Here is a 24,264-nt window from a genome sequence, read left to right on the forward strand (position 1 = left end):
GGGGGGGTGAAGCGAAGGAGCCCCAGCCTTAATTGCTGCTTGTCGGGTCCCAGGGTGGCAGGAGCCTCTTGGTCACGATGTGTCCCGGCCACCTATTGCACGGACCCAATTCCCGTCCTGTGTCTGCAGGTAGCGCTGGTGGATTGGAATCTGGAAGCAGGTGTACAGTGCAAAGCCGCCCTGGATGAACAGTTTGAACCCCAAAAGACACTGTTCGTCCAGTGTGATGTGGCTGACCAGGAACAACTGAGAGGTGAGTAAGACGCGTCCGAGACCAGCACCCGGCCACCCGAGAGCCGGCGGACCGCGAGCCCCCAGAAGTCAGCTTGACTGTTAGGTTTGGTGCTGACAGCTCGAACGCCGTGCAAACGTAGGAAAGGCAGGCCTGCTGGGGAAATCCTTTCATTTTAGTCACTTGGCGGCACACAGTACGGTCAAAATTCCTCCGTGTATTCAGAGATACACTGCCGCTGGTGCAGCGTTACTCAGCGATTGGAAGCTGGCACACAACTGACAGAAAGCCGGAGTGCCGTGACAGTCGGAGGGGACAGAGCTTACCTTTCAAACGTTTTAGAGTACAAGGTCAAGGGTGGCGATCACAGAAGTGCTATGTTTTTAACACGTTTTCTCTGGCCTTTTTCTCTATGCGATGGTACTGTAGCAGTAATGATAACTGTTCAGATTGGAATGGCAGAAGACATGTCCCAGCAAGCCTTTCCTCCACGCTTGCCTGTTTCTGTCTGCTCACAAGACACTGATCCACACGTGAAATGCCAGGGGCAGCACTGGCACAGACAGGAACCAGCCTTGATTATATAGAAGCTCAATAAATTTACATGGAAAAGAAATTTTTAGGGGAAAAAAATAGTAATGTAAAATATTTGTATTTCACAAAGTTTTCTTTAAAGAGAACTGAGTAAATGGTTAAGCACATTTTAAATCCGGGGGGGAGGGGGGGAATTTCACCAAGATCATTCTACTGCATAAAGGGACACTGGGGTGTGGGTTTCTTTTAAAATTTCAGAATATTCTGTGAGAGAATGAAAATAGATCTGTGTGTTAACGGGGAGCATACCTACAGTTAAAAGAAGCTGTTTTAAAGGAAACCACATCATTAAACCTGAAAATGCTAATAAAGGCCCATAACATAGTTGACAAGCATGAGTAGAGCTGTCACGTAAACACAGTGCTAGAAGGATGTATTTGCCAGAGGATTATTTTGCTGATTGAATGTGATGCTTTAGATCAAGGATAGACTTGGGTCAAATCCCAACATCCCTGCTGATGGAATCAGGAAAAGTAGAGGGAATCTGAAAGCCATTTCTGTCTTAATTTGTGTAGTTTCACATGTGACATTTAACCTCAATTGTTTTGAGGTATTTATTTAAAATTAGCACCGTGGATGTAAACACATTCCTTATGTCTAAGTGACTGTGGAGGAAGAAACTCGGACACACAACGAGTGACCAGGGGAGGGCATGTTTGGTCATGAGAAATCTACTTCTTGTCTCTGGACATCTGCATTTATTTACATCTGAGGACGACATGGTCCTGGGGCTTCCAAACTCAGGATTTTATGTTGTCTGTGACTTTTTAAACTGTTTGGATGCACTGAGATAATAAAAATACCGAGATGAAAAGGTTCTTGAGGGCAAACTAGACACAACTCATTTTACAAAGGAACAAATTGCAGCCAGGAGAGTTTAGATAAATCCCAGAGTACGGCAGATCAGAGCATGCAAATACCAGCAAGAGCCAGAGCTGTAAATCATGAAAGCTCAGAACTCAGTGCTGTCAGGAAGAAGAACATGGTGTATTAGATATTGGCAAGGAGACCATAATGAAGAAAGGAAAGAAGCATTTAGATATACATATTTAACAGCCTAATTTCCCGTGAGGTGGGGACTATTTTCTGTGGCGTTAGGAAGAGTAGGACATACTTCAGATAAAAGGAAAATAAAAAAGAAAACTTCGTTCCCTTGCAGGGCCTTTTCTGGAAACAATCTGAGATCTTAAGAAGCAGTTTAAAAATTCCATGAAAAAGTAAACAGTTCTTCTGTTGCTGTTGTTTTCCATTCCAAGATAGTGAATGTAAGGGGTTCATACAAGAAAGTCTTAATAATGTGTTTAGAGATTAACTCACACAGTAGTTTATCCATCTGGGAACTGATTAATCCATGTCTTTCCTAATATATTTAGAGGTTGTTAATAATTCTATAAGTTTCTTTCAACCAAAATAAAGTTTATATTGATGTACTCTTTTCAGGGATCTTATATGTTGAGATCTGAGAATACATTTCTGTCTTATGGAAAAACAACCACAATTGTTATCTGTAATCTAAAGTAACAGAACTAGCATGAATGGTCAAAAGTCCAAGGAAACAGTTTAAATCAATAGAAAAATGCAAAAGGCCACTTATAAAAATAATGAGTTTCTCAGTATTATGGTGGTAAAGCCTAGTTTGGACTGGCTAAGGAGAGTTTGCAAGGACTGGATAGTGATTAGACATCAGGCCTCAGAATCCAGGCAAATTTTATCCTTTCTGAACATAGTTTTGCACAAACTAGCAAGACAAAGTCTCAGTGAGATGAAGGGAAAAAATAATCAAATAAAATCAACTGAATGAAAAGTCGAGTTTTACTTAACAGGCTGTAGAAACTCTCTGAAATACTCAGAATGGATTGAGTGTACAATAAGGCTCATGTGAATATAACACTTTATTGTAAAAGGATGTTTGTCATAGTCTAAGCTACTTTTCTTAGGGTCAGAGAGATGCTGGCTGCCCTGACCTACTTCAAAGAGCTCTTAGGTTAGGATGTTTTGTTCTCTAAAATTTACCCCGTAAAGTTACTGTTTATAGAACTTTAATGTGCATACAAATCATTTAAGAATATGTTAAAGAGTCAAATTTGGTAAGTGTGTGGTGTCTACAAAATTCTACATTTCTAACAAGCTCCCAGGTGCTGCTGGTGGGTGCTGCTGGCCTGGAAACCACACATGGAGGAGTAAGGATTAAGTCATAGCACATGAGCATAATTTTCACTATGAGGGTAGATAAATAAAAATTCATTTCATGCCATAGGATGTGATTTAAATGTATATATGGAAAATAAGAATGTATCTATAATGTCTTTTTTTTTTTTAATTAGATACTTTCAGAAAAGTTGTGGACCACTTTGGAAGATTGGACATTTTGGTCAATAATGCTGGAGTGAATAATGAGAAAAACTGGGAAAAAACCCTGCAAATTAACTTGGTAAGCTAACTTAGTCATGTTTATTGCCTAACATTATTGAATAACACTATGTTAATAAAGAAAGAAAGGTGATTACATCCACAGAAACAAAACAATGACCTGCAGTATAGAAAAATAGTTGTTACAGAATACTATTTTAAAAAAGCATTTCCTTTTACAAATGGAAAGGCACTTAATTATGAAAGTGAATGCTTAAAATATTAAAAAGAAATATGAAAAACAATGTAATTGTTTGCTTAACTCAGTTTGCTGGCAAACTGTAATCCACAGGCCCAATGGCCTGCCACCTATTTCTGTGTGACCTGAAAGCTAAGGATGGTTTTTATGTTTTTAAATGGTTGAGAAGAAATTCAAAAGAAGAATATAAAATGTACGAACATGTGAAATTCAACTTTTCAGGGTCTATGAAACTTTACTGGGGCATAGCCACAGTTGTTTATTTCTATACTGTCAGTGGCTGCTTCAATGTTGTAACAGTCGAACTCAACAGCCTATGTCATGTGGTGACTAAAATATTCACAATCTGTCCCTTTGCAGAAAACCTCTGACTTAACTCATCTATTTAAAAATATATATTTTAACTAAAAGCCAGGAATGTGACAGAAAACAAGGTTCAAGTGGTAACTGAATTTTGTAATTTTTTATCCTGAAAGTCAAAGAGATGTATGTATATAATATCCATGTTGTGATGATTATTTAACAAATAATTACTTTAAAAAGTAGACTTAAGAAATAGATTTTTTTTTGTTTTTTTCAATGTACCATGAATATGTTGATTATTTCATTCCTCAAACACTCTTGATGTATGACATTGGGGGTTAGTAAAACTCAAACTTTAGCTAAAACCAAATGTCACATGGGCTGTGATGGGGTCATCCTGACCTTGTTAAGGTTATTACTAGCCTTGCAAAGCTGACAAGTGTAAAGTATAATGGGGCCACTGTGTGTATAAAAATATAGGGAGTGGCCTTTTAGTTCAAGAAATCAACCAAGGAGATTACAGATTCTTGAAAGAGAGAAAGCCTTTTGTGTTTTTCTTCGTTCCTCTCATTAATCAACACAACATTCTGGAGATAATATTTGGTCAATAAACTTTTGCCTTAAATTGAAATTCCCATGAGTAGCTACTTAAGTAAAAAAATAACTTGATAGAAGTAATAAAAATGATCCTACCTCATGAAAAAGCTGAATCTGTAAGCCCCACCTTGATAAAGGCAGAGTTGCTCCTTAAACTTGACAGATACCTAAAATCCTTTAATCAACAATGTTGGCACTATATCAGAGCGTGAACACTGCACCCCCTTGCAGTTCTTTCAACAATTTACCTCCAATGTTCCAGGTATATTGGAAAATAACTTGAAACTGGCAAGTTTCCCTCAAAATCTTTCTGAGATTTTAATGTATATATAAATTATGTAGATTTAGGGTCTACATATTACACACCTATTTATATTCAGAGCACAAATTGCTAGTGATTATAATTTATTGATCTTTTTATTGTTACTTTTTTTTAATTTCAGGTTAACATGAGGGTACAAACAATGAGGTTACAATATTTGCATTTGTTAGGTAAAGTCCCTCTTATAGTTGTGTCCCACCACCCAAAAGGTGTGCCATGTGCCCTTCCATTGTGCCCAGTAATTGGGAGTACTGCAGTCCCCTCCCCAATTTATTGATCTTTTAATTCGATTTTGAAAAAAGCTATACTCCTATTTACTATCTGTGATGTGTTTGACCTATTCTATATTTCCATATACAAAATTGGTACCCAATCATTTTCTTATGATTCATATTTACCTAGGCATGTCTTTTTCCATTTATTTATTTTTTAAATTAAGTAACTTATTATTTTAAATTTTCTTTTGATGGTATATTGTGAGAACTTAGTTTTCAAATCACATCTGGAAACATCTGCCTTTTTGATGTATGTAAATTTAAGCCATTTATATTTATTTTTACTCTTGTATTTTATACTTTAATATTTAATATCTTCTTTTTGTTTTGATTCTTTTTCCATTCCTTACCTAAACTCATTGAAAGGCTTCAATTTTCTTCTGAATATTTTTTATTTAATTTTTGGTGATTACCTCTGACTTATTCAGAGCCATACTTTATTATGTTGGTTACCCCTGATAACACAGAAATTTTTGTATTTGTGTATGTAGCCAACTTAAAACTACAGGAATTTTTTTTCTTTTTTTTGAGACAGAGTCTCAAGCTGTCACGCTAGATAGAGTGTCGCTGCATCACAGCTTACGGCAACCTGCAACTCTTGGGCATAAGCCATTCCCTTGCCTCAGCCCCCCAAGTAGCTGGGACTACAGGCACTCACCACAACACCTGGTTATTTTTTTTTTTGGTTGTTGTTTTTGCAGTTGTCATTGTTGCTTAGCTGGCCTGGGCTGGATTTGAACCCTCCAGCCTTGCTGTGCCTAGCCGGCACCCTATCCACTGAGCTACAGGCTCCACCTAAAACCGCAGGAATTTTTAAGAATTTTTGTTGTTGTTGTTATTGTTGTTGTTGTTGTTGCAGTTTGGCCAGAGCCGGGTTTGAACCCACTACCCTCGGTATATGGGGCTGGCACCTCACCCACTGAACCACAGGCGTCACCCGAGAATATGTTTTTATAGACTTAAGCCACTTTCCAAAGCCACATAAAGTAATGAGAATTTTTCTGAATCAAGCTATCCCAGTGAAAAGGCACAAATTGCATAACAGCTTTCTCCCTTTGGTATTATTGCTGATATTTTCAATACTTTCATCAATAATGTCTGCAGATTATTTTTGTAAAGGTGATATGGATAAAATGTTCCTATATTATACACATTCATAATGGACACTGTGTCTTTTCTTTGAGAATTAGCAGTTAGAAACTATGCAATGATTAGAGTGAATATAAAGAAATATGAAAGTATTTATTATAAAAGTACAGGATTCAACTTATCTGTCTTCATCCAGCTGGGAGAGCATATTTGCTTTAATGTAGCCAGTGTAAACAAGCACCTGTTCCTATCCAGAAAGTACCTGCATTATGTACAAATAGGAAATTCTGGAAGACTGGGGACTCTTATAGTGATGCCTTTTGTTACAACTAAATTCTCCTGGATCTTTCCCATTGAAATTTAGCCAGACTTTTTTGTTGCCCTTTCAAGACTCTTCTGACATGGCTACTTGTTAGATTAACTTGAGGGATTGGTGACATTTGTTTAACTTTATATAGGACAATGCATGACCTTTGTTGCTCATACATAACTTTAGCGGGTGTTACGTCCTCTGCTACCTACACCCATTGCAAGGGTAGATTAGAGTCTGACCAATCGTTATCCTTCCGACTTAATTATCTCGGTTAGTATAATGCAAATATTTATAGGTGGTTTAGTCTATATAATATATAACCTTTTGGAGTTTTTTTAGACTGTGCAGACTGTGAGCTGCCTCCTTGGATTTTATACAATTATATGTTTAGTCTTTTGCAAGTTCCTCCATTTTACTGCCCATGGCAGAGAGTAACCTCTTAGGTAAAGGACATAACCCCATCTCTCTCCCTCTTCCGAAGGAGGACATACAACATGTCTATGCCATTGTCACAGGGCTTGCCAGTTTTGAAATTTTATTGGAATTATTTTTGTACATATGTAATTTATGCTAGTAAACTATACATTCCTTTAAGGCAGAAAACTATTGTGTTCTTACTGAGTAGATATTTATCAGGTAAACTGTCCTGATTTTTGCATATGTGGGCATTCATCTCTGAGTTTTAGTACACTGTTTAGATGATTTCCTAATACATGTGTGCTGCTAAAACAGTATCATCCTTGTAAGAATAAAGAAGGGGTAAGTCTGGTAATTTGCCTTCTACTTTTACTCCTTACCAAACTGACCTATTTTTCACTCTCCCAAGGTTATTGCTCTTCCTGCACAAGAGACACACTAACCCTCTCCCCAGTTTTTTGTTCCCATTAGGGGAGTCTATGTTTCCTCTTAGTCTAGAGGCAACAGCAGCAGCATTATGTACACATGCTCAGAGGTGGCAGGAATGTTCAGGAAAGACTGAGTTTTTGCAAAACTATTGCAGGTCGACGGTTCACTTCTATGGTTCATCTCGCAAGGGTACAAGTGAATCTTTCTATGAGTAGATTATGAACGTTTTAACACAATAACTAAGAAAATTACGTGAAAGCTATGTTAACCAGTTTGATGGAAGTGTTTCAGATTGTTTGTGAAAACACCACACTGTACCCCAGAAGTGCATTAACATACACAGTTACTATTCAATAAAAAAAAAAAAAAAAAACTATCACAGGTCACTCTGGCAATTGGGCAGAGGTAGACTTAACTTTGAATAATATTCCAAATTATATGTTGGAATAATACTCAAATTTAAGTCCAAATTATGGGAATAATATTCAAAGTTAAGTCCAAATTATATTTAGGAATAATATTCAAAGTCAAATCCAAATTATATGTTGGAATAATATTTACAGTTAAGTCCACCTTAACTTAAGATAGTTTTGTAGAGTTCTTCTACTTCAACTTTTTAAAGCTTTAATAAACCTAGATAATTCATCCCCAAAGAGGTGGGGTTCATCCTCTAATATGGATCTACAACTAACCTGTATTGAATTCCTTAGTATATTCAAATAAAAGTTAAACACAACAGATAGCTAATGCTGGTGATTTTTTTTTCCAGAAACACATTGTTAACTAAAGATTTGCGCAGGAAGAGGTTATGCACTTTGAATTAGTACAGGTTAGAGTTGAGTCTTGAATCTATAGTTTCTGAACTGTTTTTTTAAATTTCTCTGGTTGAATTTCCCAATTTGTAAGAGGAGAGAAGGGAGAAGGCAAACTCCCCCCCCTCCCAGGACTGACACGTTTAAATAAACCACAGTTTCTGTGAAGCATTTAGCACGTTGTCACTGAAGAGAGGCCACTCAGTAAACTGCATTTCCCTTCCAGAGTAGCAGAACCTACTTTTTCTCACTGTCTTATTTTTATAGGAGGTGAGTTCCTTCTCCTTCCTCTATTGCTAATGAAGGTGAGGAAATGGACAGAGACGTTGTTGTTCTCTAATGTGCTCCTTTTTTTCATGGCTCCCAGGGATGTTGATTGCAAACTAAGCTAGAAACTATTTGCTGCCCTGCTCCTTGGTCATACCAAAAATCTGGTTGAACTATCTGTGTTTAGGCAGAGTTTGCTAAACTGTAAGTAGCTCCAGCAAGGGGGAAGACAGTAACATTTACTCCTAAAAAGCAAGCAAAAATGGAAACATTTTTTTGAACATCATGAGAAAAAAACTTAAAACAAAATTACAGTGGTATGCAAAAACAGTAAATACATTAACGGGAACTTCAGCAAGGAGGAAGGTGAGGTGGAGGAAACGGAAAACAGGACAGATTGCAAATTTCAGTAGTGAAAGCATGTGTGTGAGAGACAGAGAGACAGGATGCCTGGTAAGAAAAGAACAAAACAAGTAGGCTGTTACCATTTGTCCAGTCTTTTTTTATTTTTATTTATTTATTGATTGATTTGGGGGCACTTTTTGGCTGGGGGTGGGTTTGAACCCGCCACCTCTGGTATATGAGGCCGGCGTCCTACTCCTTTGAGCCACAGGCACCACCTTGTCCATTCTTTTTTTTAATTACAGAGAATTACTCTCAGTTTTAAGTTACAGAATGTTTCAATTAGTGAAAAATTAAGATCTAGAATACAATGCAGCTATAATTTCAGTATTAAATATAAAAGACATCTCTTTATAACCAAAAATATGGAGTAAGCATGTTAAGTAGATAATTTTGCCAATAACTGAACTTTTTAGTTCGCTATGTGACGTTAGACACAGAATAAACATGCATGTATCTGTATATATCTGTATATCTAGGATAAGGAGGTTGTTATCGTAAAGGAGAAGAGGTGAAAGATGCCATTTCTGCACAGCCAAAGCAGGAGACCTTGTCTTATGAACACTTCTGTTTGAAAAGCTGCTAAGTTCTCAATCTGTTGGACTCCTCCATTAAAAACCTAGAATAAATCTTGCTTTTTATAAAAGTTAAGGACAAAGCTCAAACATTCCCAGGTTTTCTATCTGGCTACAACTTATGGATGTTGAAAACACAAAAGCATGGTGTCAGCAGAGCTGTTAATACTGGAGAATAAAAGCAAAGCATAACACACGTCCGTGGGAATTCTGTTCAGGCTTGCTGGAGACTCAGGCAGAAACTAACAGAATCTAACTGACTTCGGTAATTTTAGCTGTCAACATTTTCTCCTTCTTCTATAAACAATGGTTTGCTTTTCTTTTTTAAAGGGGATCATGGGAGATTTTATCCATTCTCCCTAAGCCTAATCATCATCCAACTTCCACATGGCTTAAGTGAATACAATCTCCCATTTCCTTTTTTCTTCTAGAGCTCCTCTTTGGTAGGACGGGTATCTCTAAATGCTTGCCAAGGAAACTCCAAAAGGGCTTTTTAAAGCTAAAACAAAGCTTCAGACTCATTACTTACTGTATTGTTTTCTGTGCAGCATTGTAAAGCTTGAGAAAAGCAGGAATTAAGCTGTCAGAGGGGGCGTTTTTACTTTTTCTAAGTCTAAAGCTGGAAAACAGGCGTTCTGAAATCTAAAAGGAAAAGGCTTCAAACACCAATGTCATATCGCAGGTTGTTTTTGGTTGTGATGAGTTCTTAAATATTAGAGTAAAAACAGGAAAAGTGTCTACATATGGAGGGTAGTAGCAAAAGAATAGACTCTCAGAAGGGCAGCTGTAAGCAGCGAGGGATAAAATCACACAATAGACCATTATGCCCAAGTAACTCCCCAAGAAAATCCCCCCTCGAACTGGATCGAGGGATTTCTCCCCACACAGAGCTCAGGACTGTTGGATGCTGCAGACCGTTGGATGCCTAACAACTGTTAGGCAGCAAAAGAGAATCCAGGTACAGTGACTAGCTTTTTAGAAAAAGAAAAATCCCTTTGAAAACCTTTCATTTGCAGAAACCTCCCCCCGTGTCTGGAATGGTATTAGTAAGAAAATATATTTGTGTGAATATATGGTAGAGGATAACAACTATGTTGCTTTTCCCATTTGTGTCTCTGGATTAGGTTTCCGTTATCAGTGGGACCTATCTCGGTCTGGATTACATGAGTAAGCAAAATGGAGGTGAAGGTGGCATCATCATCAATATGTCATCTTTAGCAGGTAAGGACAATTAGTATGGTAAAAGTAACATTTGCTTATGGGCAATTTGGATCACAAGAACAAGTCTTCAAAGTATATTTGTCATCAACTCAGGTTTGAAATTGAAACTGTGTTTGATTTCTTTTTAATGTTTAATACTTCTCCGGAATTTTTGAACAGCATAGTGTCAAAATTTGAACTCTACGTTTATTTCTTTTATTTTGAGTTATGGCTTTTTAATTTATTTGATTGTAGTACTAGTTCTTTACACACGTTTGACTGTTTTCCCAGAGTTCCTGTTTTTTTGGAGGTTGTTAGGAGACTACTGGGCAATGATGTGTGTGAAACCACCTTTGACGAAGTACAAAGTTAGGATAGTGAAGTTAGGATATCTCTACTCCCACGCGATTTTACTAAGAGTGTGCAGTTTTAAAATATGAAGGTAGAGTAGTTGGGATGTTCTAATAAATAAATAAATAAGCCCAACATGTCCTGGCTGACAGCATAATCTTCATTCTCACTCATGTTATCAGCCCAGGGCAGGATCCTCATTGCTGGTACATCTTCTGAGCATAGTCACTTGGAAAATTCTTCCCAGGTCACTCTGAAACCTGGGAACTCAGACAGAAAGAGAAAAATTGCACAGAGGAGGCCTGACAGCTCGTTTAAAACTCCCAGCCTAGTTAGCAATGGCAGACCTCACTTCTGTTCATGTTCTGGTAGAGAATTCAAGCTGATGCTTCACCTAACTATAAGGAACTCGGGATTTAGTTTAGCTTTGTGCCCTAAGGAAGAATGGATTTCAGGGGAGAGCTAATCGTCTAATCCTCTTTGCCACACCATGAAACCCTAACTTTGTTTTGTTCAGAAGGGTATGTTTTAATATCATCTGGTACCTCATTCCTCAGTAGCAGCTATAAACCTCTGAAAGATATTTTCCAGAAAAACTTGCATGACTTTACTACGTAAAATGTGAAATTATGCACCTTAATAAGAAGCCATCTGATAAATATTGACAGCAAGTCAAAACTATGCATGTCTAAAAACAGTGAGACTTTCTTAAATTATTTGGCTCATTTCAGTTAGTGTGGTGATTTCCAAATAGGGACTCACTCTCTCTCCATCTTCTACCTCCTTGCTCCATATTTGGCGATCAGCTGTGGAGATTTCTGACTGAACCAATGCTCTGGTTCTCAGTGTTTTTCTCATCCATCTAGGAATTATTGTCACTTTGTCCTTAAACCACTGTCAAATCACCCCCAGTGGAGATTAAACTGCCTAACCCCTCGTTTTCTGAGTTGCTTACAGTTGAAATGACATCCCTAAAACTATAATATTACAAACCTAATTCTAAAAATTTGGGGGAGGGGAGTAATCTGGTTATTTTTCCTAGTATGACATCTACCTATAGATTAGAACATTTCAATTTTAAGGTTACAATGAAAAAGGAGAGCATGGACTATGCTTAAAGGAGATGTGTGCTCCAAAGAGGGCCAGATTTTAGATTCTGAGAGGCTGAAACTTTAAAGGCCAATTGGCAAAGTTAAATATGTGTAATAAAAATCATAGGAAAAAGTATGTAAATGAATAGGGAATTCACTGGAAACCTTTAATATTTTCTTAAAAATTTATTTTTTAAAAATTCCTTGGGTTGTGATCATGAAATAATTCTACAGATTCTTTCTATAAAGTGAAGAGGGCCAGCAAAGCTTGACCCTTGGCCTTTCATGAACGGAGGCATTGATTTCATTCTTGGAAGGCTGGGAAGCCTCAAGGTTGGATCAAGTTAGAATTTGGGAAGAGATTCTGTACCATACAAGGGGGCTTACTTGCCCCAGAGAGAACATTTAAACAATTGCAATGTCTTCTATAACTGCCTTTAACCTAGTTAAAATATTTGAATAAATAATAACAGCATTTATTGAGCTCACATTGTTTACCTGAGACAATTTTAAATGCTGCGTATGCGTTATCTTATGTCATCCTCACAACAGCCGTGTGGGCTGGATTCCACAGTAGCCCTTTTGAAGATGAGGAAACTAAGGCAGGAGAGTTAAAATGTGTTGCCCAGAGCTTAGATACCAAGTTCGCAGCAGAGCTGGCATTCACACCCCAATAGCCTGCGTCACAGCGTGTAGGACCTAAACAAACCTTTGAGGCTTTATCAAAGTTGAAGTACTTGTAGTGTTCTGTGTTTTCCAAACCTTCTTTCCTCACAGACATTTTCCCCCTATTTTTTCCCATACTGTTCACTCCATTGAAAGAACAGCTGTGAGTAACAATCACATATTCAACCCAACCAGTGTCTGCCCTCACGATCTCTCAAGTGGATTAAGTGGAGTGCTTCTCTGTCATAGGACACCCTTAGGTTGGCCCGCTGGTTTGGGCAGAGACGCTAGTGAGTAAGGCCGCTGATGCAGACAGAGCATCACGTGCAGGTTAATAGGTTTAACAAACAGGAGCGGCGTGCAGAGTGACTCTCCTGCATAGTAAGGGATGGGTGTGCACCAGAAATTGTTCTAATCATTTTTAACCACATGGACTCATCTATACGAGTTTTTGTTTAAAAACATGCAGTTAATTAGCCAGGTCTCAGTGTCTCATGCCTGTGATCCCAGCACTCTGGGAGGCTGAGGTAGGAGGGTCTCCTGAGCTCAGGAGTTCAAGACCAACCTGAGCAACAGCAAGGCCCCATCTCTACTGAAAATAGAAAATCTAGCCAGGTATTGTAGTGGATACCTATAATCCCAGCTCCTTGAGAGGCTGAGGCAGAAGTATCTCCTGAGCCTAGAAGTTTGAGGTTACTGTGGAGCTATGATAACACAGCACTCTTCCCCCGTGACAGAGTGAGACTCTGTCTCAGAAAAATAAAACGATGTCAACATGGCTTATTTTGTCACATTCATCCTTAATGATTAAAAGAAAAAAAGTTGGAGAACAACAGAAAAACAAAGCCTGGTTTAAGGCAGATAATTAAACAGCTGTGCTCCCGTAAGATATTCCTTGAGAGTCAAACATGCTTCTTACACATTAAGTGGCTTCAGACAGCAGGAAAGGAAAAGAAATTATCTCAGGAAAAGGAATCTGCCTGCCTCCCCTCCTCCCCCCACCCACATTCTCAGCTACTGGGATATTTTCAGTGTCCACTTGGGATATTCAGAAGCAAGCCGCTCAGTGACATTCTGTAAAAGACACCAGGAGGGCCGGGCATGGTGGCTCACACCTGTAATCTCAGCACTCTGGGAGACCGAGGCAAGTAGGCCTGAGTTCAGGAGTTTGAGATCAGCCTGAGCAAGAGGGAGATCCCATCTCTAAAGTTAGCTGGGTGTTGTGGTGGGCGTCTGTAGTCTCAGCTACTAGGGAGGCTGAGGCAGGAGGATCACTTGAGTCCAGGAGTTTGAGGTTGCTGTGAGCTATGATGATGCCAGGGTACTCTACGCAGGGTGATTGAGTGACACTCTGTCTCAAACAAGAAAGGAAGGAAGGAAGGAATTTAAGTAGGTTGGTTTGAAGGAAGAAAGGAAGGGGAAGGGAGAGGAAAGGAGAGAGAAAGAAAAAAAAAGAAAAGAAAAGAAAAGAAAGATTTATTGGAGGGTCTTATTGACTCAGAATTTAAAACATTAGAGTCTTAAGAAAATACTTGAAAATCACAGTATTTTTAACATGCCTCAATCAATACCCTAATGACATATCCACTTATACTGTAAGTTTTATCTTAAATAACATACTTAGCTTGTTAAGGTAAACACACTAGAATTACCACTTTAAATAACAAGGTAAATGTGTATTGAGCATTTTTGAAAGAAAATAGAGATATCAAAATAATTGAGCAAAGTTTCTGCCTTACCAGCTGTATATCAGTATCTCTTATCCAGAGGGCAGAAGCAATGAATTACGGTGGCATGGACCATTTAAACATAAGCATGACATTTAAGTTGCAAGGCTCTGAGATTCTAAGAGCCTGAAGAACAGACTAGAATATCCAGAAATTTCAGGTGAGATGAAACATTGGTCACCTTCAGGTCACTCTTCAGGACAGAGGCAGTAAAATCACCTTACCACTCTCTCTCTGCACCTGCTCTGGAGATAAAGAAAGGGGCCTCACATATATTCAGCAACTGCCAAGGTCCAGACTTTGTGATGAGCTATTGGCTGTGTGATATCCACATTTACTGTTTACAAGTCCTTACCACAGAGGTCGACTTCATTACCTCCCAATTCATGGTTGAACAACTAATCTCATACAGGGTTCTTAACTTGGAAAACGTGGGAATTAGCAATGGTAACAAAAGCAATTTTAGTTTGCCCTATTTTAGTCTATGTTATGAAATGGATGGGCTGTTCCTATACTGCCTGGATCTTAATTGCTCAGATGCCCACTGGCATGAGTATCTGAGCCACCACCCTTCCAAAGTTCCCCAGGGCAGTCCATGGAGATGGGTGTCTATTTTGTTGTCTCTGGGCCTGAAATAATTAGGAAGACATGTTAGTAAGTAGTCAGTAGGAATGGTTAAACATTTATAAATGAGCCTCTTGAGAAGAATGGATAAAAGACTAAGGGTTTGTTGGCATGAGAATGAGAGGGCTGGTAGGAAATGAATGGTCTTATAGAAACAGTGCTTCTTAAATTGTGATTGTACCCAGGGACCCAATCAGGTGTACAGTCTGATACCCTAGGATGGAGGTGGGTCCTGAAATTCTGCTGGTGTTTGAGAAGCTGGTTGTTAGTGTGGATGTGTTCTCTGAGAGGACAAAAAGGCTCATGTCAGCGTCCTCAGGCCACTTTCAGAAAGGAAGATATCTTGGTGGACACGAGGAGCAGCTTTCTGAGAATGTATCTCTGGAAAGTGCTATTGGATTTTTCTTTCTGGAAAGAATTTTACTATAGAAGACGAAGTGGTCTTATGAAAGCCTGTGTCACTTTTTAATGTCATGTGACACCTTCAAGCATGACTTAATGACAAGGTAAGAAGGAGGGAAAAAGCAGATCAGATAAGGTGCTTCCTCAGTGATGGGCAGTCTGCACCTGCACGGTGGCTCAGCTTTTTGCACAAACACAGATAAATAGATCCTCACTGGTTCTCCCTTTTGCTCATATTAGAGAAGGGGTTAAAGGAAGACAGATGGGCAGCCAGTTTCCTTTTTGGTTGTATAGAAAATGTGAACGGAAAACACTGGGATGCCTGCTTTTTTAACACAGCTGTTGAACTTTCCATGTACCCTAAAGGATCAGTATCCTGAGCTTTACAACTGATTTCCAGAGAGTGATGTGTGAGGATGTAGTTTCACTGCCCTGAAAGTCCTCACCCCTTCCTTCTGCCAGCCCCTGCCAGCCACTGATCTTTCTGCCCTCTCCATAGCTGTGCCTTTTCCTCAGTGTCACGTAGCCAGAGTCACAGCCTTCCAGTGCACTTGATAACTCACTTTTATAAGCACTGAACAATATTCCGTGGTCTGCATGTACCACTCACCTCTAATGGATGCCTTGGTTGCTTCCAAGTTTGGGGTTATTACGAATGAAGCTGCAATGCACACCCACATGTGGGTTTTTGTGCAGATGTAAGTTGTCAGTTCCTTTGAGTAAACGCCAAGGAACTGAACACTGGATTGGAGTCTGTTTACTTCTGTGAGAAACTGCCCACCCACCTTCCGAGGGGCTACTCCAGTTGGCATTCCCACTAGCCACAAGTGGGAACTTGGATTTCTGCCATTGCAATTGTTGTATCATGGAATTTCATCCTTGTTTTAACTTGAAATTCTCTCTCTTTCTTTTTTTTTTTTTTTTTTTTTTTGAGACAGAGTCTTACTGTCACCCTGGGTAGAGTTCTATGGTGTCACAGCTCACAGCAACCTGAACCTCCTGGGCTCAAGTGATCCTCCTGCCTCAACCTCCTGAGTAGCTGGGACTACAGGTGCCTGCCACCATGCCTGGCTAGTTTTTCTATTCCTAGTAGAGACAGGGTCTCACTCTTGAACTTCTCTGATGACACAGTTTCATATGCTCACATGCCATTTGCATGTCTGTTTTAGTTGTGTGGCTTCTGCCGGTTTTTTAACTGAGTCCTGCATTTATGTCGTGCTGCATTTTCAGGTTTCTCTGTGTCTTGGACTTCGGTCCTTCACTGGGTGTTTCTTTTGTGAGTATTTTCTCCTCAGTCTTTGGCATGTCTTCTTATTCTCTTGACAAAAGGACTGATTTTGCATGGTTAAGTGGTATGAGAAGTATCGTATTTTGGTAAAAGGACAGTCCTCTGATTCATTATATGCATTTCTATTTACTGTATTTAAAAATATCTTCATTATACTTTGCACTTGATGGTACTAAACACACATCTCTGAAATGAATTGATTCCTATAAAAATTTTGGAATCAGAAAACACTATATATTTTAATACAAAAAAAAACTATTAGGAAATATGAAAAAACAGCCTGATGCTCCCTCTCTAGAGTTCAAGTCCGGGAAAGAGTTCCTTGCTGGGGTCCACAGTGTAAATCTGAGAAAAGAGGGAGAGAGGCAACTCTGGTGGGGGCCACAGAGGAAGGATGAAGCCAGATGAAGAGCAGATTTAGCCTTTGTAACCGCCAGGAGACCTGCCTGCCCACAGTGCTCAGAGGAAAGCCCAGTTACCATGCCCTGTGGAGCAAAGAGAGGGGAGGGAAGTGGAGACAGTGAATATAATGACTCTTTTGTGGGCTTTTTGTGTTAAAGAGAAATGAAGTCAAAATAGTTATTTTTTTGATCGCTGATATGGAGACTTGTTTATCTATCAGAGCAATTCTTCTTCATACCGGAGAGACTCCTTTAAATACTCCCATCATCAATTTTTATGACACCACACTGTTTTCTCTCTGTCTGCTGGTTGCTTCTTCTGCGTCCCTCTCCTCGGGCATCCCCTGTACCAGAGATGGCCGCCAGGTACAGCTGTGCAGGTTGTAAACTTCAGTTCACACCAACTGCCCCATGAGAGTGGCACCCCCAAACACATACCACACACACTCAGCCTAGTCCGTGTACTGACTTTGCTTACCAGCCTCAGAACACAATTGTTTTGTTTTGTTTTGTTTTGTTTTTTTGAGACAGAGTCTCATTATGTCACCCTCGGTAGAGTGCCATGGCATTATAGCTCACAACAACCTTAAACTCTTGCACTTAAGCCATTCTCTTGCCTCAGCCTTCCAACTAGCTGGGACTATAGGCACCCACCACACTGCCTGGCTATTTTCTTGTTGCAGTCATTGCTGTTTAGCTGGCCCAGGCTGGGTTTGAACCCGCCAGCCTTGGTGCATGTGGCTGGCACCATAACCACTGCTAATTTTCCAATTTTTATTGGAACCACATAGAAACAACATTACCTGTTGGTGTTGTGAACCTACAGGGAAGTAGTACAATATGTATGGCGAACTGACACTAAGCTAAACCATCATAGCAATAATGCTACGCTTGCCGAGGAAAAACGGATGTCAGGATCCACCAGAAAATGTGTATTTCTGAAAAGTATTCATCCCCAACTAACATTATTACCAAAAAGAAAAAAGAAAAGCCCAAATAATAAAACAAAACAATATATCTTTTCTCCCTCCATTTATCCTCCATTTTCAAAGAAGCAAAGCTATAGAATAATCAGTTTCTCTGCTGAGAGTCCCTCAGTAAGTCAGGAGAGAGGCCTGCTGATCGCTCTACCTGCTCAAAACGTTAAGAAGCACTGTTACAATCCACATGTGTTAAGATAAAGTTTCTGTGTAACTAAATTAACTATAGCGTGACCAAATGCAATAATTGAAAAATAGAATTCTCAGGCAGCGCCTGTGGCTCAAAGGAGTAGGGTGCTGGCCCCATATACAGGAGGTGGTGGGTTCAAACCCAGCCCCAGCCAAAAATAAAACCTGTGAAAAAAAAAGATAGAAAAATAGAATTCTCTTAACTTTTAGTAACCCCAAACTGGAAAGCACCCCAGTGTATAGTATATGCAATTCATTCCTTACAGTGGAATCACTCGTAAGCATTCAAAACAGAGCGAGGAGGAGCTGCCACACAGGCGAAGCTGCAGACAATTATCCTGAGTGGAAAAAATCAGACAAAAAAGAATGTATATTAGGAATGTATGTTAGATGATGGCATGATACATGGAACATTTTAGAGAATGCAAATTGTAGTGACACAAAGGATATCAGTGCATTGCCGGGGGGAGAAGAAGAGCAGAAAGAAGGGTTACCAAGGGCACAAGGGAACTTTAAGGGTGATGGATAAGGTTCATCATCTTGACTGTGGTGCATGCACATATGTCAAAATGTATCCAACTGTGTACCTTCACTAGGCACAGTTTTATCGTATGTTGGTTACACCTCCATAAAGCCATAACAAACCAAAGGAAAAAGGAATCTTGGTTTTTGAAGGTCTGGTATTGATTTGCATAGATATGGTCTAATAATGGAAAGTGAGAGCAATGCAGCAGTGAACATTTTGCAGTATAGGGGTGAAAATATCACTAGAATGTTACAAGATTCAGAAAATCAAGTGCCAGGCAGGTGACTTACACCTGTAATCCCAGCACTCTGGAAGGCCAAGGTAGGAGGATACTTTGAGCTCAAGAGTTTGAGACCAACCAGACCCTGTCTCTACTAAAAATAGAAAAACTAGCTGCTTGTGGTGGTGGCCACCTGGGGCTGAGGCAGGAGGACTGCTTGAGCCCATGAGGTTGAGGTTGCTGTGAACTATGATGCCAAAGCACTCTACCCAGGGTGACAGAGTGAGACTGTCAAAAAAGAAAGAGAGAAAGAAAGGAAGGAAGGAAGGAAGGAAGGAAAGAAGGAAGGAAGGAAGGAAGGAAGGAAGGAAGGAAGGAAGGAAGGAAGGAAGGAAAGAAAGAAATAGAAAAACTAAGCACCATTTAAATTGTAGATATGTTCTTTTACATTCAGGCTGCATTTATAATTCTGCTCTTAGAGGAAAGTGTGTATTTTATGCTTGCTTGTTACCAGACCAACAGAACAGTATTTGATTTCTTTTGCCTCTGAGACACACTCTGAGCTACTTAGGAGTTCATCTTCTCTCTATGTGCAACAAAAATGCTTTCCAAATCCATCTTTGACGACATTTATGGACAGCATCTTGGTGTTTTGTGTGGCGGTGCCAGCTCTGTAATGTCTAATCTTCACACTGAATTTCCTGTGAGATGTGAACAGATCCTACATCCACAGCCTTTGTCCCACAAACATTTCAGCAGTAGCACCTGGCTACACCTGTTTGTCTATTTTTCCTTTTCTCGCATACCCCTAAAACACCCCTGTACTTTGGGGAGACATAAATTCTTGTTGACTTACACTGATGAATTAATTATTTGTACATTTGACTTAACCCCTGAAACGGCAACACCTAGAGAGAACCAACGTGGTATAATACTTTGAGATTACCAGGCAGGCACACTGGCTGTGATCTACTGTGCTCAGGGATTTAAACTACTCTTGAGCAAACATACTTTGTAAATGACACCTGGCTGGCACCAGGGAGTGGCTGAGGTCTGCATTTACTGCCGAACTTTGGACAACACCCTGGACTGATTGGGGGTGTTCTGGGAATAGTTAGCTGGGTGGAGACAAGCACATCTCAGCAGGATAATTTCATATTATTAGCGAGACATTTAATATTAAATATAGCATTATTGTAATCAGGGGTCCCTGTTTCTTGACTCAGAGAAATCACACATTTAAAAAGCATTGAAAGAAGTTAATCTAAGAGATTAGTTACTAGTTACATATAAAACTGAATATAAAAATGCCTTTGGTTAAATTTGACTGGTGATTAGAGAATTAACAATCATGGGAAATAAACTAGATAATATTTACAATAGTATAAAAGGTTTTTCTTATTGTTTTGTTTCTTTATGGGGGGTGATCTAGGCAGGAGTCAGAGGAAAAGATGTTACACATGGATGCTGTAACACTGCTTTTTCTTTCTAGACCATATATGTGGAAAATTAAAAATCAAAAAAATTCTATAATGAATTAAATTCCATTATTGACTACTTAATTATGAAAGGAAATACAATAAGCCCCTAACTTTCTATTTCTTTTTTTCTGAAGTCATAGGGCAAGAAGATCTAGGTATCTACTAAAGATTAAAATCAAAAGATGCTAACTTTTAATTTTCTTAAACTCTTAATTAGAGACATGACTCGAGACAGATTGCTGACAGGAAACTGCATACGTGGGTACAAATTTATTTTGAAGACTAATGATTTCCAAGACCCTCTTAGGCAATTCAATTTTTTTTTTAGCCATTTGGAAGCTATAAAAAAATTTAGTATAGGGGCTTGCCTGTGGTTCAGTGGGTGGGGAGCCAGCCCTGTATATACCAAGGGTGGTGGGTTCCAACCTGGCCCTGACCAAACTGCAACAAGAAAAAATAGCCAGGCATTGTGGTGGGTGCCTGTAGTCTCAGCTACTTGGAAGGCTGAGGCAAGAAAATCATCTAAGCCCGGGAGTTGGAGGTTGCTGTGAGCTGTGTAACACCACGGCACACTCTACCAAGGGTGATAAAGTGAGACTCTGTCTCTAAAAAAAAAAAAAGACTTAAAAACTGAAAATTGAGGTGGTGATTAACCAGCTTTAAAGATGATTATTTTTGTATTCTAGATAACGTCTACTTTTCTTTATTTTCCAGAAAGCCCAGGAGGCATGAGAACATCTATAACCAACATGGCTTCCCTCTATATTCCTAGGTGTGACTTACCTGCCATGAGTCCTGGACAGGGAATGAGCTATACTGAGGCTGTTGAGTTTAAGGAAGATCTCTGCTTTCATTTTAGCCTATCACTCAGACCAATCTTAAACTGAAATTGCCACACAAATATTGATTTGTATAGTCATTATGAGACAGAGTGTGCTTATTTTTTAAGCACATTACTTAAATTTCTTCTTTGTTTCAGGACTAATGCCAGTTGCACAACAGCCCGTCTACTGTGCATCAAAACACGGCATCGTGGGATTCACTCGCTCCGCAGCGGTGAGGCTGCACCGACCACCACGCCCTCTTTCCTCTGTGTGCATGTCTCCAAACACACATTCTTTAAAGTAGAGGACTACATTGAGGCACTGAGAACAGAGCCCACGCTCACCAGGGGGCTTCTAAGCCACAGCTGCAGGTTCTGCTGAGTTCAGTAGCTAAGAGCAGCTTAGGGAATTAGCTATTTCCAGGAGTTGCCCAGTAACATGTATATATTTTTTTAATTAATTAAGTGAGATATGAATGTATTCATTCCTGGAAGTCTCTGTAGGTATTTTGTCACTGCCTAATTGTCATTGTTAGAGAGTCGGGAGGACAGCTCACTAGAATTGTTTATAGCAGAGAGTGTAGACAGCTATCATTGTCAGGCCATCCTATCTGCTTAATATTTACAGAGCTGCTGAAACCTGCAACCTTCTGCTTTTAATTGGCAGATGGCTGCTAATCTTATGAACAGTGGTGTGAGACTGAATGCCATTTGTCCAGGCTTTGTCAACACGCCCATCCTTCAATCCATCGAAAAAGAAGAAAACATGGGGCAATATATAGAATATACACATCACATCAAGGCAATGATGAAATACTATGGAATCCTGGAGTAAGTAAAACTATATTTTCCCTAATGTGATGCAGCAAGGTACTGTTTAGACAATCAATAAAAAAATAAGAAAAAATGATAATAAATAAGCTTTTAGGTGTGAGAAAGGAATGCAAGTTCCAAGTTTTGGTTTGCTGAAGTCTCTGGAGAAAACTTTTTTCTGAGTTTCTGAATGCAATGAGATTATATGCTATCAATTGTTCTTTGAAGTATAGGCAATGACTTCAACCATAATACTTTATTAAACGGTCATATCTAGTCACCTTTGAAGGCAATGATATCTTATCTGCCTAAGTTCCAAGCCATAGTCAGATAAACCCTTTTTGAAGTATTGCTTGGTTCCATAACTTCAACTGTTTTCATAAGACACAATTGATTAACACCCACATACCCTCGACACACACATGGTTTATGTCTGACTTAGAATAGTTGGGGGTTTGCAATATAAAATATCAAAACAAACTTGAGGACTTCCAAAAGACTTGAATAAAACGGCATGTGTAAGGTACTTAAAATAGCAACTGTTCCCTGAATGCAGGCTCATCTACCTATTAAGTCTACAACCTGCTGATATGATAAAGAGGAGAAAATGGACATTTTTCTCGATATAAATAATGAATATAAATCCTTCCTGCTAAAATTGACAGGTTAGACATGAAAATCTACCACTAAATTTATCATGCAATTTAGTTAATATCCCATGGAATAAAAACTAGAAGTAGCAAGAGCTTATATAGAATATACAGATCATCCAAGGCTGTGACGAAATACTATGGAATTCTGGAGTGAATAAAACTACATTAAGTATACGTATTTCTTACTCAAGGTAGAACATTCTTCAGAAAATAACTTCAGGTGAAGTGATAATATGCCTCATTATTTAGTTTCAAAATGCTAACATTTCCTTTATTTGTAGCCCATCGATGATTGCCAGTGGATTGATAACACTCATCGAGGATGATGCTTTAAATGGCGCTATTATGAAGATCACGATGTCTAAGGGGATTCACTTTCAAGACTATGACACCATTCCATTTCATGGAAAAACTCAGTGACCACCTGATAAATCATCCATAACCAAAAACACGCAGAAATGCCACAGAGCATGTCTTCATTTGAATACAGCTTTTTCAATGAAAGATGATACTCTGAAGCTTCCCTTCATGCATTTTGACATTGATTTTCTACATTTTTAGTTACACATGTGGATAAACATGATGAACTAACCAAAATACAATGTGACCCAAGCTAGACTATGGTCTCTACAGTTTAAGAAATGTTTGAAACAGAGGCTATTCAAGGAATATTCTGCTTTTCAGAACATGTATTTAAATCTGTGGTGGTTCATGAATGTTTTCCACAGCATGATTTTAAAGGAAATACTTGAATTGTTATTTAAATCAAGCCAGATGTAATAAACTCACTTTATTTGTATTTTTCACAATTTAGAGAGGGAAGCTGTGTTAAGTGATGATAATTCTTACTCTCAAGCCATTCTGTTGAACATTTTTGCTCTTTCAAGTGGCATATTTGGAGGCCAGTAGATAAGGAATAACTTGTGCTGTGAATGTATTCCGAATGAAAAACTCATGTATCAAAAAACGATGGAAAGTACCTGGTGGAGATGTCAATGTGCAGTTCAGCCTCCCATCTGGGAAGATAACTTACTTCCTCTTTGCTTTCTTCAAGAACTTTAATTGATTTCAAAAACCTCAGGAATTAAATTTCTCACAGCTATAGCAATAAAGAAGAGATAATGCTTGAAAAATTGTACATTTAACACACACTCATTAAGAAGAAACATACAAACAAAATTTTGTTCAGATTACTACCTTGTTGATTTGCAGCCAGTTCAAAAGTGCCCACCCTTAAATCAAACGCTTTTGTTCTATTCTCCCCCCGGAAGTTCCTTAGTCTTTCTTCCCTGTATAGCTATGGAGGAGATGAAGCCAATGTTGCCACCGCCAAAACTTGTAAATGTTTATGTACATATGCTGAAAATCCTAATAAAACAGAAGTTAAAAGAGCTGTGATGCTTTGTTGTTAAGTGTTTTAGGAGAGGGTCCTTACAAGGAGCTGCTTTAGGACACACTCTCAAGGAGTAATTATGCTAATAATGACATAAGCACAAGGTTCTGATTCAATCATTTCCTCAAAGAAATAGTATATTAAGTGATTCATTCTGTCTGCTGAATCCAGACGTCTTGAGGCTGGAGCCCGTCCATGAGA

General features: G+C 39.0%; 1 protein-coding gene across 1 annotated transcript in view; it reads left to right on the plus strand.

The window, feature by feature from the left end:
- The window catches only part of HPGD (15-hydroxyprostaglandin dehydrogenase), a 24,492-nt gene extending 431 nt beyond the window's left edge, over nt 1-24,061 (plus strand). Inside the window, exons 2-7 of the mRNA XM_003792806.3 lie at nt 130-253; nt 3,151-3,257; nt 10,360-10,456; nt 21,361-21,437; nt 21,872-22,035; nt 22,952-24,061. Coding sequence (XP_003792854.1) covers nt 130-253; nt 3,151-3,257; nt 10,360-10,456; nt 21,361-21,437; nt 21,872-22,035; nt 22,952-23,090 — 708 coding nt within the window. The 3' untranslated portion in view covers nt 23,091-24,061. The remainder of the gene's footprint in view (nt 1-129; nt 254-3,150; nt 3,258-10,359; nt 10,457-21,360; nt 21,438-21,871; nt 22,036-22,951) is intronic.
- The last annotated feature ends 203 nt before the right edge of the window (nt 24,062-24,264 follow it).

This window comes from Otolemur garnettii, unplaced genomic scaffold (genome assembly GCF_000181295.1).
Source record: "Otolemur garnettii isolate 467f Iridium unplaced genomic scaffold, OtoGar3 scaffold00061, whole genome shotgun sequence".
In the NCBI taxonomy this organism is placed as follows: Eukaryota; Metazoa; Chordata; class Mammalia; order Primates; family Galagidae; genus Otolemur; species Otolemur garnettii.